This window comes from Mycetomoellerius zeteki, unplaced genomic scaffold (assembly GCF_001594055.1).
Source record: "Mycetomoellerius zeteki isolate Tzet28-1 unplaced genomic scaffold, Tzet1.0 scaffold159, whole genome shotgun sequence".
NCBI classification, from domain to species: domain Eukaryota; kingdom Metazoa; phylum Arthropoda; class Insecta; order Hymenoptera; family Formicidae; genus Mycetomoellerius; species Mycetomoellerius zeteki.
In genome coordinates this window covers 74,370-95,319 of record NW_017256542.1, presented here as the reverse complement: position 1 = coordinate 95,319, position 20,950 = coordinate 74,370, and the positions used below count along the sequence as shown (strand labels likewise).

The 20,950-nt window shown below is 36.8% G+C and overlaps 1 protein-coding gene across 3 annotated transcripts in view; it reads left to right on the top strand.

Moving 5' to 3' along the window:
* Positions 1-8,788: 8,788 nt before the first annotated feature.
* Atg17 (autophagy-related 17) overlaps positions 8,789-20,950 on the top strand; it is a 33,639-nt gene continuing 21,477 nt past the window's right edge. For all 3 annotated transcript variants that reach the window (XR_001936551.1, XM_018445402.1, XM_018445403.1), the window contains exons 1-2: positions 8,789-10,617; positions 19,754-19,962. Coding sequence is in view for 2 of the 3 variants with exons in the window: in XM_018445402.1 (XP_018300904.1) it covers positions 10,550-10,617; positions 19,754-19,962 (277 nt within the window). In the remaining variant the exon portion in view is untranslated. The remainder of the gene's footprint in view (positions 10,618-19,753; positions 19,963-20,950) is intronic.

The window sequence follows — 20,950 nt, the reverse complement described above, 5'->3', positions numbered from 1 at the left end:
GGCAGTAAATTTTGGAACACAGCCTATGTCTTTGCGTTGCATGTTGGTTACATAGGCTGTGTTCCAAAATTGATTGCCAGTATTGAAAATCTATAGTGCACGTAACGTAAACTGTAGTATTTTCAGTGCTAGCAATAAATTTGGAACACAGCTATAGAAGAATCAATCGCGCTGATTTTTTAATTCCTGAATTTGTACGTGTTGAATTCCGAATTGCTGAATATTGTACTATGCGCGATAAAATCGGAAACCAATTATTCGTCAGAGAACTAACGTCTACAGTTCGATTATTTGGAATTCCTCGTCCTGTAATAGCCTTTCAAAGCGATTGTTTATTCGAGAAATTGCATATTCCGTAGTTATCTTTCGGATACAATAACGTATACGCCAATGATCGGACGGGTTGATAGTGTGAACAATATCTATCTATATATATACAGGGTGTTTGGAAAGTAATGAAAAATCTTTCGCATAAGGGCAGAATGGACTAAACTGAGAAGAAAAGTCCTCTATCATTTTACAATTTTCACAATAGTTGACAAGATATTAATTATTAAAAATTGTCGAAAATTGGTCTTCAATAATTTTTTACTCAAATACTATCGACTTTACAGAAAAACTGAAAGAGGCAAAAATTGTTTATTTTATTCTCATAAAGCTCTAAGAATTTTATCAGAATTTTTCATCAACTTTTTAGTACCGCATTTTCTTATTTTTACCAACATGAGAAAATACGGTATTAAAAAATTCTGAAAAAATTCTGAAAAAATTCTCAGAACCTTATGACAAGAAAATAAACAATTTTTATCTGTTTTTCTGTAAAGTTAATAGTATTTAAGTAAAAAATTATTGAAGACTAATTTTCGACAATTTTTAGTGATTAATATCTTGTTAACTATTGCGAAAATTGTGAAATGGTAGAAGACTTTTCTTCTCAGTTTGGTCTATTCTACCTATGTGAAAGATTTTTCATTACTTTCCAAACACCCTGTATACATATATAATATAAGCGCCACGCACAATGTGCACGTGCGTGAGTTGACCTCGCTCTGTCCACGCACCTCCCGCATGACTCTCGCGCGTACAGCTGAATCAAGTTGAGCTGAGACCTTCGTCCGAGAAGCAAGAGGGAAGAAGATAGAGCTAAAGGAAACCTCATGTGTATCGCGATCGCATCGGACCGTTCCTGAGAGTTGCTTTCATTTACAGCAGAGCGCGGAGAGACGTAGAAACGCTCTCCCATTCCCACTCCTCCTCTCTTCTTTTGTCTCCTTTCCTTTCCTCTCCTCTCTCTTCTCCTCCGATCATCACTCCTCCCGCACCGTTACTCTCGATAGTCCTTTCTCTCGATGAGGGAATTAATCGCACTTTTCCGCGCGCACGTTTTGCACGCTCGTGATTTCCTTGTCTTTGCTTCTACAATCGCAAAACAAGACGAATTATCGTCGGATATTTATCCTTTTATTCTATATTACTGTATTATTAATCCGAAAATACATTCAGATGTGAATTAAAATAACGTTATTAAACGCATTTAGTATTATTATTTTTTTGGTTTTTTGTTTCAGATTTTCAATATAAATAGAAAATCTCTCGGTTGTATGTTTGACGCGAAAATGATATTATTTCCTCTATTATTGAAAAGTAATTAAATGTATTTTGTAGAAATATACATATATTTCTCAAGTAAAGAGAACATTTTTAAAAATAGTGTAAGTGATATTTTCTTTGTTATAATTATATTATTTTGTGTTTATGTATATTTTATTCTGTAATTATGCGCTAAGGCTCTTCAAATGGATTTGCTACAACAGGTTAAACGCAGGTTCGAACAGGCACGAACGTGTTCGCACATTCTTTTGGGTATTCATATTCGGAGAATTCATCGAGGAGTGGGAGGGGAGCCTGCTGTCCCTGCTGTACAAACTGAACATTTCCCCGAGAATATATAAAAGAAGATAGCGTATAAAGATAAGGAAAAAAAATTTCATAGCTATATTAATAAAAATGTGTTAAAAAAAGTATTTTAAATATTTTAAAAACATGATGAGAAAAAATTAATGTAAAAATTAATATTAACAGATTGAAAGCTGTGTGAGTCACAAGTTTTTAATTTGTGACGGCAAGTCGCAATTGGACAAAAGAAAAGAGAAAGTAAAAGGAAACAAACTGTCAACTAAGAATTATAGCTATGGCACAAAAAAGCAGTAACAAATGAACAATTTAGATTTGCTATTGCTTATAATACATTATTACTTTATTCTTATATTGTAATTGATTCGTTCGCTTACTATATTGTTTTACTGTTATGTCTTACTGCCTTATGTTTTTTTTGTGTGCTACAGCCTTTATCATAATAGCTGTTTTTCTCCTATTCCGCTCGCACATAATTATACTATATTTATATTATTACTACAGTTTTCAGTTTCTTTTTATCAGTCCTCGTCAAAACAAATATTTAAGTTCAACTATGACTAAATTCGTCTGACTCTTAATCTTGATTCTTGGAACAGTCCTTTTCTTCTTTTTATTATTGTGTCTATGTAAATGTCTATGTAAATGTTTGGTTTGTCGTTTAGATCAGAGGATTGGATTTCAGGGAGCATTATTATATGCACACAACTTTCTTATCAATTTACTTATCTCGTCTGTGTGTTGTGTGTGTGTGCAGTACCTAAATTAAATATTTGATCAAGAACGTTGATATTTGTTGCTACACACGCGACTCAAGAGTTTGTATCAAACGTTATCAATGTTGCAATCATCGTGAAGATTCATCGGGGATGATGAAACACGCCGGTTCTTTGCGTCGCGAGAGTCACAAGATCACGCATTAATTAAACGGATTGGTTTCTAGGCTTGGCGAAACTTATAAGGAAATGAATGTATCACGAATATATGTATAAGGGACATATGGACGAGCTATCCGGATATGATAAAAAGATTAAGAGCTTCAATATTTACTCAATCTTTTTATCATATGCAAGTATGCAAGTACTTATTGAAATCTATCCATTCGTGTGGCAAAATTCGCTTCCGCGAATACATTTCTACGAGGGGAAAAGAATCATTGACGATCGACGATGACCCCGTGATCTCATCGGAGGACGAATTGATTTAAAGTCACTAGATTAACAAAGTACCGCGAGCTGCCGCCATTTTGGCTCCATGACGTGGTTATTTCAAACAAAGATACGTCACTTTAATTTTCCTATCGTGGTACTTTGTTATCTAATGACTTTAAATTGATTGAAGTCGATACGGCCTCTGGGGTACGATTTTCGTACTTAATTCATTTATATATATACGTTAAATTAAATTCGTAATTTTAATATAGTTGCGTCTAGCTGCGCAGACATAAAAACCATTATGATAACGGTTGGCGCGCATTCTGAAAAGTTTAAGTAATTTAACGAATACATGATCGTACTATGCCGACCAACGAAAGACTCACACTGCGAAGAACGTGTCGTGGTGTGGAGTATACCTGACAAGTCTGACTCATTGCTTTATCAAAACGTTAAGTACTTGCGATTCTTGCCGCGCAATATTGCATCACTGAATCATTGTATATCCAATCTACGCGTCTTTATGTCTACGAATCTCTTCTAAAATATTTCTATATACGCATTAACGTATCTACGATAACATCTACAGATCCACAATTTTATAAATTGATAAATCACTGTTGCGTTTGTAGAGAATATATATTCTGCTTTCTTGAGAACGAGAATTATTTTATCCGTGAAGAAATCATTCCCTCTTTCTCTCGTCTACATATGAGGCATATGATTGCACATTATTACGTACTTACAGCTCCCTCGGTATGTCACATTTAGCACGAGCTCGACATCCTTATCAACTGCCACGTGCAATTACGACGCCAAGAACGGCCTTTACTGCGTCGGAACTATTCGCGACGCAGTAAGCCGCGATTACACATTCGAATTAAAATTCAGCCAGTCTAGGCATTTCATTGTATTCTAATTATCCGTAGAGTCACCATCAAGTGCGTCGCGATCACCGAATTCTGTTCGGATCGGAACTTAACGGTGCATCCAGCTGAGATATCTTTCGCTCTCGATTGTCTATGACTTTGCTCTTAACAAAAAGGAGCAGACTTTCACGGTGTTCGATTTTAACCGGATTTTATATAAATTGGACTTTATACAGCTTGAGATAAAAAGAGTTCATGTCAAATCTCTAATTTGAGATAACCCAAAAGTATGCTAAAAAGTGTAATCGATATGCAACATTTTTCTTATCATAAAAATAATATGAAAAAATGCAAACCGTAACCGTTTCTCACTCTTACTGCGTCGTTTGGCGTCATCGCCAAATCGAAAGTATTACCTCGGTCTGTGTGTAACTCTTACATATATCATCTATGCTTTTTGCCTCTTCGCTCGGAGATGTTGCTAAATCTGCTCTCGCTTAGCGTTTGTTTACAAACGTTTTCTCAGCGATCCAACTTCCTTAAGACTAATCCACAATGTGCTCTTTGTTTTCTATTTCTTTTTACCTCTTGCTTTTTTCCCTCAATCTGCGACCGATTCATCGACAATTGCGTTTCTTGTCACGTATTCCTTGACTCTTTTGAAGTTAATTTTCAGTTCTGACGACAAAAAAACAGAATAAAAAGAAATAGAATAAAAAGAAAAAAAGGAAAACAGAAAAAAGTAAGAAATAAAAAGTGAACAGCAAGAAACAGGAAGCACATGTAGATTAAACACAGTAAGGTGACTAACTGTTTAAAATTAACAGGGACTATCCCAAATTTTAACTCTTTGTCTTACTTTACAATGCGTCCCAAATTTTATCACAAATTAAGGACAGGATTATGAATTGTTATTCTTTTAAGAAGTGAAAATAATAAATGTGAAATAAATTTTTAACTTAATATGTGAAAAATATTTTATGACTTTGTATTCAAAAACCCAAATATTATTCATAAAATGCATTCAATAGAATACAATATTAAAAAATAAAGTAAAATTTGATGTACTTTTTGTTATGATCTCATGTGTTATTATATATTAAATGTTATATAAGTTATTTACAAATATATTAATATAATATTGTTCATGTATTTCATTAGTAATTATGAAAACAAGTTTATATATATATATATCTATTCAAATTTAATTACAACAATTAATATTGAATTTTTTTCAATGCCTCTTTTCCTTCTTAAGGAACTGATCATCTTTGCAGAGGTGTCGTCGAACCTCACGCGATACACGCAAGCGATTACGAGAGTCACGTTATTTTCGGAAGTAACGATATTCTCGGATCGAGCTAGATGTTTTCCACGAGTCTATAATCTCTGTGCAACGGCGAGGGTGAAAGGAAGGAGACAGAGAGAGAGAAAGGGCGAATATTTCTGAGCGGATCAGAGCGGATACAGGAAGTGTGGATATCGATCGCGTAGCAGAGGGTAAACAAACACGACACAGAGTCGCCGTTGGACGTGCTCGCTCGAAAGTCTCGTTTCGTTCGTATCTTCCATTCATCGCCCGTCTCGGAAATACGCTTTGTTGTTAGGTGACTGCGTGTGCGAGAAGAAGAGGAACAACGGCCGCGCATCCCGAGGTCGCGCAAGCGCGACCGGAGGATCGAACAGCTGTAGCAGCACTGTCGGCTCGAGTCGTGCGTTGCTACGCGCTACGGGACTTTAATATTAAGGAGAACGAGCGAAATAGCGATGTACCACATTGTTTTCCCGGTCGAATCTTATTCAGAATCACAATCTTGTCCTACGAGCTCTTACGTTTTTTTTGGGGGGGGGAGCCATAAATGAGAACCGCGGAGAAGGGCAGAATATTTTTCAAAAATAGACGCTGGTGATTGAGGCAAGGCCTATTTTTGAATCTATTACACACACACACACACACACACACACACGTGCGCGCGCGCGCGCGCGCGGAAATCTATATAATATACGTAACATGGAAAAGATTTATTAAATCTTAATATATATTTCTCTGAATTTACTTACAGTAAATATTTATTTTATAAAAGAAACGATAGTTAAACCAAATTAATAGCTTTTATAACAAATAAACATACGTTTTCATTTAGTAAATATTACTTTAGCAAATATATTATATTCAAACAAATATTAATTAAAATTTAATTAAAAAATTTAATTTTATTAGAGTGTATATTATAGCGCTTTTGTATGCAATAGGTGCCTTTTTTCTGCACTAAATTGCATTAGAATTTTCCTTTCCGCTTTCACCAAAAAAAATCTATTTCACTTTAAGTTCCAAAAATATGTAGTCCAGATGTGAATGCTGTAGAATAAACTTAGACTTTTCGAAAGTAAAACCTTGGTTTGAAAGGTCTCGCTGCGTTTTAATTTTTTGCAGGATAGAAGATCATACATAAAAGTAATGCGCAGATAGAGACGAAGACAAAGGATTCTTTATCCTTAGATTTTAATACCTACTAGGATTTAAGTTTTACGACATCGTAAATTTGATTGTTTATTATTTACAGTAGAGGCTGAGAAAACATGTTTGGAGCTTTACGACTTTCAAAATGAGAGCTTATGACACGCATAATAATCCATAATTCCACATGCGTGGAATTAAATTGTTCCCAAATCACTTTAAATCTCTTTTTAACGCAATAAGTCAAATATTTTACACAAAAATTGCGCAAAAGCAATGTCATTTATTTAAATAGATTACCTGATTACAAGATAGCAACTATGACGTGTATACGATTCCAAGACGTTATTGTGGAGATAAACATATTTACTTTCTGAACTCGCTCTTTAATTAGCTAGCATCGGTGCACTAGGTCAGGTGTACATTATTCTCACAACGAGGAAACGGCGCATGCGCTCGCTGACGTCACGAGCGTGATCGTTGATTTACAGGGCCGACGTTTAACGTGGGTCGCACTCTGCATAAATTATCTAGGTGTATTCAGGTGTGCCTAATAACGGTTAAACTTAAGTAACGTATTCAACAGTTTCATTAGAGATACGTTTGATAACTACTGTTATCGTATGATTAGAATCGAAGCGGATTGGTTCCATTATGATAATATTTCCCACGTGATTATGACATTTGTAAAATTATTTTTAGAATTTTTGTAATAATTTAAGTATTATAGATTCTATTCCAGCCCGACGTTTTTTTTATTAGGAATCCTAGTTTTTTCTCATAGAATTTTTGTATCTCTCCTTATCTTACACACAACCGATTGAATTTAAGAAAATAGGTTATTAATGTTTTTGAATCTATTCGTAATTAAGAGTATCAACAATCTCTTATCATTATCAGTTATTTGTTTTCATCTTAAAAGTGGGACGTTGCCACTAACAGATGACTTAATTCGGCCAAATTCTGATAAATCAACGATAAATTCAATCAAAAACAGTACTTGCGATATTTTGTCAACGTGGATAGAGCATAATTAATTTATTTTCGCTTAAAAGAATGATTAACTTAGGAAGATAATTAAATAACAATAAATAAAGGGCAAAGTAAGAGGCAACCACATTATAAATACAGTTAAAAGAATAAACATAATTAAAGAAAAATAAATTAAGTTAAAACAGTCTAAATTTAATATAAAATATTTAATTAATTGGAAAATTAAACAACAGGTACTATAAATAACAAGTTTCGGTTACTAAAGTGAGCCCTGTTCAGATATAAACTTATCGTAAAAATCGATGTACAATGTTAGTAATCGCAAATACGCATATTAAATTATTAGTCCGAGTGAGTCTTTATGTAGTACTCTATGCCGTTCGCATGCCAGTCGAAAGTGATCAATGTCTCTTGGAAAAAATCTAATTAAAAGATGAAAGTCTTATTACGAAATACAAAAACGCACAAAATTCTAAGAACTAAAAACTCACCAAAAGCCACGTGTAAACTATTTGAAAAAATTCGTACGATATAAGTATAAATTGAAGTCTAAATAATTTTCACAATGAAATTAAGCCGTGTATAATGTGTAAGACAAAACGTTCGCAGAAAAGCAAGAACGACCATTGTGTGACAAATGTAACGTACTCTTGCCGATACGGATCAACACAGGAAGATAACAAATTATATAGTCAGAAGTTTTGCTGTCAGCAATTATGTAACTTGAATTAATCACTACTCACTATAAGTACGTATTAGATAATTACTTCGGAATAAATTTAAATCGGAATTATTTATTTCCTAGATTTCCGTGAGGTCTGTTTACGTTGCATGAAATCCCCAGAAATTTTGCACTTAAAAGGAGACAGATATATATTTGGACGTTGAAGAAAAAGAAAGCGAAGGTGCCGAGTGCAAAAAGTACACAAGCAGTGCGAATAAGCCTATTGTGTGTTTTTTTAATGAAAACAGAACAATTCCGATCGGAATCCATTCCGAATAATTCCATAAAGTATCCCATTCTGCAATTGCGTAAGCACAGTTGTAAGTGGTTGCAGTTGTAAGAATTGACTAATGGAGCAATTGCATGAGCCGTAAGTGGTTGTAGTTTTGGATGTAGTCGAATATAAGGAGAATACTCGATTGATTTCAATTCTTACAACTATAAGCACTTGCAACTATACTTGTGCAATTGTAGAATGGACTTGATATACATGTTCAAAATTTGACCAAGTGAAGTACGCCGCTCGATAGACCCGGGAACCCGGGATCGACTTCCGTCACTGGGCGCGCGACGGCAGCGCCGCGGGTCGCGCGGCAGCAGCTGGACTCACTTCCCCCACCATAACCTCGGACGTTCTGTCCGCCGTGCTCGGCTGTGATCGGAGAGCGACAGTAAACAGCTGGGGACGCTCCGCGTCAGTACGATACGCAAAACGGGACAGAGCGGAGCAGGTCCGCCCGTCGTCCCCCCCCTTTCCCTTCCATCCAATTATATCCTGGCGAGATCCCCGACCGACACATTTCTCGGCCGCTGTCCAAGCCGAAGCCTTCGTCGAATTGCTCCGACGCAGAATAATCCGACATCTCCGCACCGTTGTTCATCGACGAGGAAACGTCGAACGAGTTACGAGCGAGCGTCGTCGTCGTGGAAAAGCAGCGGGGAAAGCGGAGTCTCTTTGTTCGGCGCGATCGCTCTGCGCATAGACTGACAGTGCTTACGGCGCAGCATTGTTTGTGTTGTGTCCGCGCGGTTGGTTCGGTCGCTCTCCCGTCGACCCCTTTCACACGAAGACGGACCGGACTCTCGACGGCGTCGTCCAGCGTCCTCTCGGATAAGTCAGTGCGGGAATCACTCGTAGAGGACACCCACTGACGAACGGTGGAACGGACCCCCGTCGCTGATGAACGACGGTGTCGCTCGAATCGAGAAGCGAGCGAACGAGAGAGCGACGGAGAGCGAGAGAGCGCGGCGGCGACGGACGCGGTGGCGTAACGCGGTGCGCGAGTGCTTTGTTTTGCCGAGCAGCTGATCCGACGCGACGGCGAGCTACGTTTACAACGGCTAACGACGGTACGTGCGACACGCGCGTCGACGTTTTATTATCGGCGCGCACGACGTCGGGGACCCCGGAAGAGCCCCGGGGATAAACGCGACCACCCTCGACGAGGCGTCCACCTTCGGTGGATCCGACCGGAGGAAACCGAACCTTCCGACGTCGAAACGGTCGGGAATCGCAGCGGTGACGATTGGCCCCGTTGTCGGAAATCGATCGTTGTCGGAAACGACGCTTCGCGTTGCCAGACGGATTTTCGTCAAGTCTGACGTAGTCCGACGCCGTGAGGGTGCCGTGAGAAACTAAATTGATAATTGATTTAGCGATCGGACGCTTCGCAGAGAAGAAGGGAATAGTGATGGTAAAAGTGACGAAAGGATTCGAGTTCCTGAGAATTCCGCACGGAAAATTCCTGCCGAACGGAGTGTAATGTCGAGTGCTTGAATCTCCGGCGCTGGTCAGTCCTGGACACTCGCTGGAAGACGCTCAGCTCGATGACGTGAATCGTGCGTACGTATCGGGAGCCGCATCGCATTATGACATAAGGACAATCGGTGTTACAGTCGTCGTTCCCCACAGACAGGAGCGGGAGTGAATTTTCAAGCGGGTGAACGCTCTCGATTGCGCGAGGAGCGAAAACGTGTTTGGTGTCCCGAGCGACTTTCCCCACGGTCGCGGCGACGAACAAAGGAAGAAACGACTTTACTGGAAGACGACTCGAAGACACGTTGACGATTTGAGTTTCTCCTTCGACGATCGGGAACCGAAGAATCCCCGTCCACTCCCAAGCGATCCGGCTCTCGCGCGCGAGAGAGAGATATCTGGATGATACTCTGCAACGCGGCGCGATTCTCAGTGGCTTTGTCTCAGGATCGACGGCGAGGATCGCATTGATCGATGCGGCATAGTCTTGACGGGGCCGTCCTCGCGAACGATCGAGAACGTGGGGTACGGCCCCGATCGAGCTGACTAAGGGAACCGTCCAAACCGAGGGCCAATCCTACTGCTAATAGGGCCCACGGTGGAGGAAGACATCCGTGACGGGGCTGTTTTAGCTATTTCTACTCTTGTGTCGCTGTAAGGAGTCTATCCACGAGACGCAACATGCTGTACATCTTCCACGTTGACACCGGCACCACCATCACCTTCGACATCAAGCTGGCACTGCAAAGGTAAGAAGAAATCAGGGTTGGCAAAATTCCACATTTTTTGGATAAAGTCCGTGCCAGTGGTAAAAATCGGCTCAAAAACTGGACTTTTCTATTAAAAACAATAAAATAAATAGAATTATCGATATTTTAATTTACAGGCAGCCCAAAGCGCCTTATAGTCCTAGTTTATGATTCTGTGCGCAAGAATCTACGCGTAAAAGAATAAATAAAAAAACTCAATAGTATATTTACTTCTATAGTGTCAAATTTAACCTAATTTCGCCACTGCTTCTATACTCATTACGTATATCGTTATTTTAATTATATCGTTTTATTAATTTGACATTATAGATTTAACAGTATAGTTTTATAATTTTTGCCACCAGTTTATTCCGATGGATAAATTCCGGTCCAGTAAAATCTGGAATTTATCGTGGTTTTTTCCACTTACTGGACTTTTCCTGCCAACCCTGTATGAAACAATATTCGGTATTCTCTAAATTATTTGGAGTAGAATCTAACTTTAAGGAAATATGAGAAAATTGAGCCAGTCTTGAAAATGAGTGACTCAATTTCTTGCGTAATCTTTAAAAATGAGATTTCACTTTTCAGAGTGAGATTTACTCTAAAGCCGGTACTCATAATCAATTTTTTATGTTTAAAGCTGTCTTAAGTATAATCTTAAGATATCATGAATCAATCAGAGTGCTGTATTAGCATCTTAAGACATTTAAAACGATCTTAAAATTAAAACCGTTCATGAATACCGGCTTAAAAATTTTAGAGAGTACTGTGTTCTTTCTATAGTAAAACAATATTTTGCTTCTATTAAATGGTTCGGAACTTCTCGTAAAACATTTTCTCGAATTACGTAAAAAGCAAGAATTCCAGCTACATCGATACGTAGCGATAACAGTTGGTTCTCATCTATATCAAAACTCCGATAATTCTCATTTGACGTCATAATTCAGTTGAATGCTTTGAGTTCTTTCTTCACTCTGATAAGTAACGTTAAACCGAGTTTCTATCTACAGTTTGCAGAAGCTCGAAACTGTGTGCTTTAAGCCCATTTTATCCACCAATTCAATTGCATAAACGTAGTTATACGTGGCTGTATTTATAAAAATTGATCAATCACAGTCGAATATTCTCCTCATATTTGACTGTGATTGGTCAGTCCTTACAACTGCAATCACTTACAATATCGTAGAATGGACTTTACTGAGTCTTGTTAAAGACAAAAGTTGGAAAAACTTAAGACGTAAAATTTAGGATTGGTTTATAATAGGCCGTAATCTGTTAACTTTTTCCGTAATTCCGTAATCTGCAAGAATTGATCAATCGCAGTCGAATGAGAGGAGAATAATCGACTATGATTGGACAATTCTTACAGATTACCGAAAAAGTTAACAGATTACGGCCTATTATAAATCAACTCTTAAGCAGTAAGCGAATCGACCGATCACAGTAGAGATCGTAAGGCCATAACGTGAGCATAGTGAATCCAACATGTTGATTTCCTTACTGCTTAAGTCTTACGTTTAGTATTTTTATGTGCCAGAGCCTTTACTCACATTAAAAATGAGATTTATAAACCTGTGTTGTTATGCGATAACTTTGTCATCAAAATAAGCAAGCGATGACGTCATTATAAAATATTCACTTAACTTTATGGACTCAATATCACTTAAGTGAAAATGGAAAGCGAGTATAATAATAACGCGCGTTAATAATCACGCGGCATTTAGCGACTCTCTAACAGGCCGCGAACCAACGCAGCCTCGCGCGAATCCAAGGATCCGTCGAAGGCTAACGAATTGCAAAAGTGTGCCGCCTCCGTGTAGCGGACGTTATAGGCGAGAGACATATAGCGAATTTGATTAGACGCTCTACAGTGCATATTAAAACCATTACACACTCAGTACATTCAGTTTGTATAAAAATAAAATGCAAATATTTCTAATTTTACACTGAAAAAAATACTAAATTTTGATAAATATTTATTTGAATATAATATAAGTAAATATGCATTAAATGTAAATATATATTTCTTTGATATAAAAATTATTAATTTAACTATCATTTTATGAACTTAATATTTTTTAAAATAAATATTATGAAAACAAATGTTTACTTATTAGTACTATTTAAAGAAATATATGTTAAGATTTAATAAATTTTTTAAGTCAGTATATAAAATACACATTTTACTTAACGGCACAAAATGTATTCAGGTTTTTATGATTTAATTTGTTTTTATATTTATATTAAACACACATTTTTACATCAATCTGTGTACGACGGCTTTAACGTGCAGTGCGCATTCGATCGAATTCGCTAGTAGATTCTTGTGTCGTTACTATACAAGCGCGTCTCGGAGACCTTTTGGGAGAACCGCGACGTCGGAGTTTCTTCCGAACGGTTCGCGAACTTGCGCCGAAAATAATACACAACGAAATCGACGCGACGCGGCGCAACGCGACGCACGTGGGTGTGGGTTGGCTCGTGGCGCGCACGAGTTTGACCCGATGGCAAACTCGGCCAAGCTGACGACACGCGCGCATGATGCAAACGAACACTGCTCTTTCGATACTCTCCGATCGCTCCGTTCCGATGGCTCAGCTCCCCTCTCACTATTTAATAGCGGAGGGAAATTCCAGCGATACGCAAATACGTTTTTTACAGAGTACTTTTAAAGATGAAGGAACGATACATTTGCGATCTGCAAAATTGCGCTTTTCCTTTAAATTGAAGCATGTATATTTTTGTTGTGTATAAATGAATTTAACTTGCTCATTATTTATAATGTAAATATAAAGATGTAACTGGCAAAATCATTAACAATCACGGATGAATGTTTTAAAAATGAATGAACGACCTGCGATCTGCAAAATTATGCTTCCCTTTAAATTGAAGTATGTATATTTTTGTTGTACAAATTAATTTTGCTTATTATTTTTGTGTGTAAATGTTGCTGTTAAGATAACATCATCGGTAATCACGAATAAATCTTTTAAAGATGAAGGAACGATGTACCTGAAATCTGCGAAAAATTGCGCTTTCTTTTAAATTGAATTATATATTTTTGTTGTAAAAATCAATTCTGCTGATTATTTTGTAATGTAAATGTAGTTGTAAAATCATCGGTAAAAAAAGTGAGTACCTTGTGAGATATTTCATACTTTCTTGATATACTTTCTGATATAAAATGTGAAATATGTATATATTGTAAAACGTTCTCTCTTTAATGACCTTGTCTTAATATTTATAATACGTAGAATGTCAAGAAAAATCGATTGATAGAAAAAAACCACTTAGCTATATTTAAAGGAAACATGCAATTGCATTATTGCAAATAAATATTCGTACGAAAAAAGTAACGTCATAGAAAGTTGTATCTCATTATATCCTTGCTCTTTTTCCTCTCTCTTCTATTTTAATTATCAAGGGAAACATTTCCTGTTCAAATTGCTAGAATCAACATTCTGTATAACATTCTACATTTCGTTGAATATAAATATAACGCTGGAACTTTCATATTTGATGAATATTAAACCTCGGATAATATTTTCACGATAATTTAACATTAAACTCGAAATATTCGTTATGAAGCAAATAAAAAAAAAACCAGCCTATAGGAGTCAGCGTGGATCACAAAGCGCAATCAACTTAATAAAAAAATCAGCTTTAATTAACGACATGTACATAGAGTCGCATAAATCAGCTATTATATGTTTCGGCTCTCCTTTGAATCATCCTCAGCGAACGAATTTTAATAAATTAAAAAAGATAAACGGTTTGTTATTAAAATAATCGCGAGTTCCGGAGCACTTTGCATTATAAATTCAGCAAGAATCAAGATATTTGCAAGAGTAGAAGCAGCTGACATTTTAATCGAACAAAGCTTCTCACCGTTAATTATAATATCGTTATTTTATGCAAATTGATACGGAAGGATATGAAGAATTTTATATTAAGTGCATTATTTTATACGCAAGGTACTGTTTTGCATTTTTATGCTGTCGATAATTTTAAAGATGCCTTTTAACGCGTTGTGGAACTAAAAAATTAAAGTCCCTTTTTGTACAGCATACAATTATTTATCGATACGCGAACGACAACCAATTGATGGTGATCACTCTTACGTTCATTTTTAAGAGAGGACAGGAAATTTAAAAGGCGATTGGTAAAAAGAAAGGCTCGTGCCATTTATTACAACCGTTTATCTACGTTGATGAAGATGAATGCTGAGCGGGGGAATTACAATTTCTACGCATCGGTTTAACGTATGATAAACGACCTTCAGTTGCGGATGGAGACATCGTATCGACGCGGTGAATGCATCGGTAGCTTGTTCCACGTCCCGTCGTCGTGGAAAACTTATGCGCTTTTCAGAAACACGCTCGCGGCTCTGACGCGGGCACTGAAAATATATCATTTGGCTCGCGGCGCGTTCTACATTGTGTCGCATTACGCGTGCCGAATCGCGTCGTCAAATAAGCTCGGCCAAACTTTTAATGCGCAGCTTCTAAGGGAAGCGGGAATTACAAGGCTCTCTTCATATTCGAGTGACGTGACGTCAGAGTGTCAATTGAGTAAAAAATTGTCAACGACGTTTGACGACGTACGAGGGCGATTGCGTAATCGGAGCACAATGCAACCTCGTGTAATCTAAATTGGCGCGTCATAAATTTCAAATTGTATTTATCATAATAAATCGTACTTTTACGTTTCGTTTCGTAAAATCTAAATAATTTTTTTTCCTGTGCCCTGCCATTCTTTTCATCACATTGAAACGCTCGCTTCTCAGGTAAATTTCACACGATGATTTTCCGGTTCTTTGGTGTACACAGGATAGGTCATTTATTTGTGTCACGGGTTAATTTTTATCACTTTAACAAATATACAAAAATTAAAATTATTAGGGTTTTCACGAATATAAGATTAACTTTAACGTCGGTTTAACTAAGAATTAGAAAAAGATAAAGAGTAAGTTGAGATTAAAGTTAATCTTACACTTGGAACCGAGTCTAAGTAAAAAAAATTCTTCCGTATACTTTGATATCTTTAGAAAATATTTATACGATTGTGTATTTAAAAAAATGTATAAATGTTATAACTAATTATTTAATACGCCTAGTTTTTCGAAGAAAAAATCTATGGGATACGAAATGATCCAATCGTGCGTACTAAGATAGAGACGGTCATCGGCCTCGCTCGTCGCCAACAATTAACGATCTGTGTCAATTCGCGAGGACGCCTCTACTCCGATTTGTGCTTTTATTCTCTGTGTTTGTTTAGTAATGACAGTTGCGATTTAAGCGCGAATAACATTGAGCTTGAGCAACACTGCAATTAAATACTGAGCCAGGCAATTTCTAACAGTAACATCTGCAAAAACGACGGTCATTGCTCATATCTCGATTACCTTCGCTTTATTTACATTAGTCGATAAGAACTATCTGCGCACCGTGCGAGTGAAAATCATGCGAGCCAACTTCGCATTCAACGTGAGTCGATGCAAAGCGTATTCGCGATCTTGGTATTCTTCCCACGTAAACACATCTCGAAAATTCATGTAAAATACATGCAACCTTCGCAATCATCATAAACATTGAAGTTTTGTCCATTTGAAATTATTTCGACGCACTTATACACGTATAACATGATAATATTTATTCTCTATTTGACCCTGCGCACAATGTAAGAAATATTAGGAATAAATATTAAATATTAGAAACAAAAAAAATTAAGAATAGAGATTAAATGTAACGTACAATGGACACAAATGAGGTATTTATATCTCTTATATTTTATTTACATCCATTATTCGTTAAGTTACGTTTCTATATTCATTTCCTGATTTTTTATTTCTAATATTTAACTTAATATTTAATTTAATATTTATATTTAATCTAGTATTTAATATTTAATCTAATGTTTATTCCTGTTTCTATAATATTTCTTCCATTGTACACAGGCCTTTACTTTAGAATAATAATTAATACGTTTCATGAGTTAACAATCGTTTAATCAATCGAAAATGTCCCATTTTCCTTTTCGGAAGGAATTTTCTTTCATAAGAGACCTCATTTCCAAGAAAGATGACTTTGAAAGATGAAAGTCTAAAAATATCGCACTCCTTTGAATTTGGACGATCTTCAACGAGTAATGCGCATCGTCCAGGCTCGTTGTAAGAACGTCTATTAACAAGCAAATAATATATAACCGTTAATTTATTTTAAAAGGATTTTCTCTTTCTCCCTTTGTTTTCCTTTCTTCATCCTTTTTCGTTTCCTCGTAAAGCCGATATCTTGAAGAAATCATCGTGACGATGAGCGCCGTCGCGTGCACGAAATACGAGCCGCGCCGCGCCGTGCCGTAACGTGACGTGCGTAACCATCGACGACACGCAGTCTCGAGACGCGAGGCGCGGCGGTTGAACGTGCTCGTAGTCAGCTGGTAGCGTCGACCACGAGTGACTAGCGATAATTCTGCGCTCGGTATGTTTTCCCGTTGCAGATGCGCGAGGCGCTTTTGAGGCGCAATGCTGCGCCAGCACGATCTGATATTTTTAACTCCGACGTTTCTTTTCATCTCACTCTTTAAATCTTTAAATCACTCACCGCTCGACACTTCAACTGATTTAATTTTCGCTGAATAAACGAAAACTGAGCGCGAATTGCGTAACGAATAGCGTAGCGAAAACATCGCGTCCCACCGGGAACGTCGATCTTTTTCTTTCGTAGAGACGCTCCGCGTTGAAGACCTTGCGACAGTTACGAGTCGGGTTGTGGAAAGGCGGTTAATTTGTCGTCGTATCTGCGAGTGAAATAATCGCGCGACAAATTTTTATTAATTGATATTTAGTGAAATAGACCGGTAGTGAAAAACGGTCTGTCTTACTTAATATTGGATTAATGTTTAAACAGAAATAAAAGAGAAAAAGGCCATTTTCGGTTTTAATGCTCATAAGAAAACCCAAGCGTTCCCCTTCAATTTTGATGATCTTTGAATATGTTGTTGTCTGGACAAAAATAAGGGACACGTATTTTTTAAAAGTGCAATCGCATTTTTAGGAAGTGCAACACTCCTTTGAAGAAAATCAGTTATTATCTTTTGAAGCAAATATTGTCGAAACTACAAAAGATAGAAAAAAATGTTTGAAATAAAAGTTGAATGGTTTTAAGAGTGCTTAATAATTATAATTAAAAAAAAACATTTTTAATTATTTTTCATTTTTATATTTGATAAATAAAAATTTTTTTATTTAAAATTTTTTAAATTGTTACTATAAAGTATTTTTTAAATCATTTAACTTTTATTGAGAATATTTTTCTATCTTTTACAGTTTCGACCATGTTCGCTTCGAAAGAAAAAAACAGATTTTGTTTAAATGTGTTGCACCCCTTAAAAGTACGTATCCCTTATTTTCGTCTAGAAAACAAATTTAAGGCTTATCAAAATCGAAGGCGGACACTTCCATGGATTTCTTTGTTAGTAATATATGTGAATTGATATATAAATTATTATTTCTATGCGCCGATTCGGTTTGTCGGATTTGAAACGCAATCGTAAATCGAAATAATAGTCTCACAATTAAATTAATTGACCTTCGATTTCAGTTTATGATTGTGTTTCAAATCCAACAAATCGAATCGGCACTCAGTCTGTAACAACCGATAATTGTATTTGTATATTCACATTTTATTAATGTTAGCGTAACTGCGAACATGTTCTCTTATACCTAATTAATACATCGCGCAATTTCCTCGCCTCTCCTCACTGCTCGAAAAGCAGCATCCTTAACCGTTAGTTAACCTTGTACAGAGTGTTAACAATCCCCAACGTATCGCTCCGATTCCTTTTAAACGTCGTTTATGGCCGTTGTATTCCGAACGAGTCGAGTCTTTAAGACCTCTTTTTAAAACGTTGTAAAATAAGAACGCGTATCGATCACGATATGTGAGAAGCGTTCGCGATAAACAATCGAAGCGAAACGATCGAAGAGCGAAAAGGAATTGCGATAATTAAGTAAACGTCAAAAATGAAACATTATCGCGATAGATAAAACTTAAAAGAGTAGCATTACGCGTTATTATTACGCAACGCTCCACGTTATATAATTACGTCAGTTTTTATCTCTCCTTTTTTTCCTTTCTTTCTTCTTTCTTCATCCGCCTCTCGATGTTTTTCGCATCACAGTGCACTCGAACGTGATTGATAAAGTGGTGGCAGTTTAATTATTACGCATGCAAATTTTCGAGGCAAATGTACTGCCACTGTACTTGAAACAGGTACGTCCATCTGTTTCAAAGAATTAATAGCGATCCTTCATCACGTAATGTCAGATAACAAGTGAGATCCCGCGATTGTCCTTACGCGAGTGCATCTATCTTGCGTGGCATTATTACGGCAATCATCGCTCTATCGTATCAAAGCCCTCACAATACACGCCCAATCGTCTTTTTACTCTCATTATTTCTTCGCTATTGCATTGCATCCGGCAATGGAAACGCACCATCCGGTAATTACGATCGCAGTACGAGTTCTTTACGGAAATTAGGTCGCAATCAGTCTAATCGTCTTTGAATCGAATAATGCTTCTTTCTCGCCTAAAGGCGTGATATCGCTCTTGATTTATTGAAGCGGAAAAGACTTTCCCGGTTTCAACGTGGAGGATTGAAAAAAGATATTTGATGTTTTTATTTATCGACATCGGGAAAAGGCATTTCATGTTTAATGTTATTTAACTGTGCAAATACCATTTATCTATGTATATCTATATATGTATTCTAAATATTATTTTTATCTGATCTTGTAATTTGTTATTTGTGTATCTTAATATTTTTCTTAATAACTATCTTCTATCTCTTTCTCTCTTAATAGATTTTTTTATACTTACAATATATTATATTTAAAAAAATTTAAAAGTTTTACTATCTATCTTGCATTTTTTTTTTACATTGTCATAATTGTTGTGGATAATGGAAGTGCTTAAGTATCGATAATTGTTTGTTATTTTAAGAACGAAGGGGGGATGAACTTCCAAGAAATGTTCGAGGAAAAATTCACGAACGAAGAATCTTTGTTCTGTAATATCCAATTGTAAACTTTATTCAGCGATCGTTCATGCGTAATTGGCTCTTCTGTGCAGTGTCAGCCAGCTGATGGAGGCGATCGAGAGGGAATGCGGTGTGGTAGCGGCGCATCAGGTGCTGCTTATGAGTGGAGGCGAATGCTTGGAACCAAATGCACGTGTGTGCTCCTACTCGGCTGGAACCGACACAAATCCGATCTATCTGTTCAGCAAGGCCGCCATTGAAAGCAGCCTCCCGCCCACGCCGAGTATAGATTACGGTTCCGGTGAGTAGCCTCTTTTTCTTTACCCTCTTATCGTATGAAATGTAGACGGTAATTTCCTAATAACGCCAACTTGCGCAATTACGGAGTTAATACGGATTATATTAATCGGAAGATATTTTATATTACAGCAAAATGTACTTCTTTTATGAGAACAAAATTATTAGAATTAGTATTTCTCGATTTTATAAGCGTACCGGAAGAAACGTATCGTTACTGATGACGTGTAAACGATCGTGTTTTTGTACGTTAATCAATATCTATTATAATAACTTGTACGTGCGGCAATATTTATATACGAGCTTGTTCTCACGGCATGAACCGGTTCTTTCCATATAAAGGTGATAATTCGTTCGAAATATCCGATAACGTATCATTAGATTCTCACGATTTAATTCGGTCAGCACTGCGAACATCGATGATTAATTTGATCAACGAGGATAAAAATTTCCATCACGCGATTCATCTCTAGAAGAGTCGTGTTGAAAGGACGGCATCGGTAAGATCCTTATCGCTGATTTTCTCGAAGAAGAAAGAATTGATAGTGATGCGTTGAAATATTTGTGATCATCGAGGTTTATATCCAAGAATATTAAATTTTAATATACGTCATGTATATTTTTTTATTTTAATATCGTGATGGAGAAAATTAAGAAAACAACACGCGATGCTCTTTCTATATACCATATATATACAGGGTGTTTCCAAATTAAATCGCAAAACTTCGGGAGCGTGTAGAGGAGTAAAAAACTAAGAAAAAAAGTCCTATAGACATATGCTCGTTTTTGCTCCGTTTCAGAGAAATCGAAAAAAAATGTTTACATTTCTTGCCATATCTAGCACCGACATATTTGATTACATTTTCCACTTTCTGTTATGAATTTGTCAGTCGCTCTTTGAAAGCCTTTAACAGTAGATGAATTTTGTCTTTTGCAATATGCCGCGTACGTATTCTAATAGTGAATATGCTGATATGGTTTTTGTATACGGT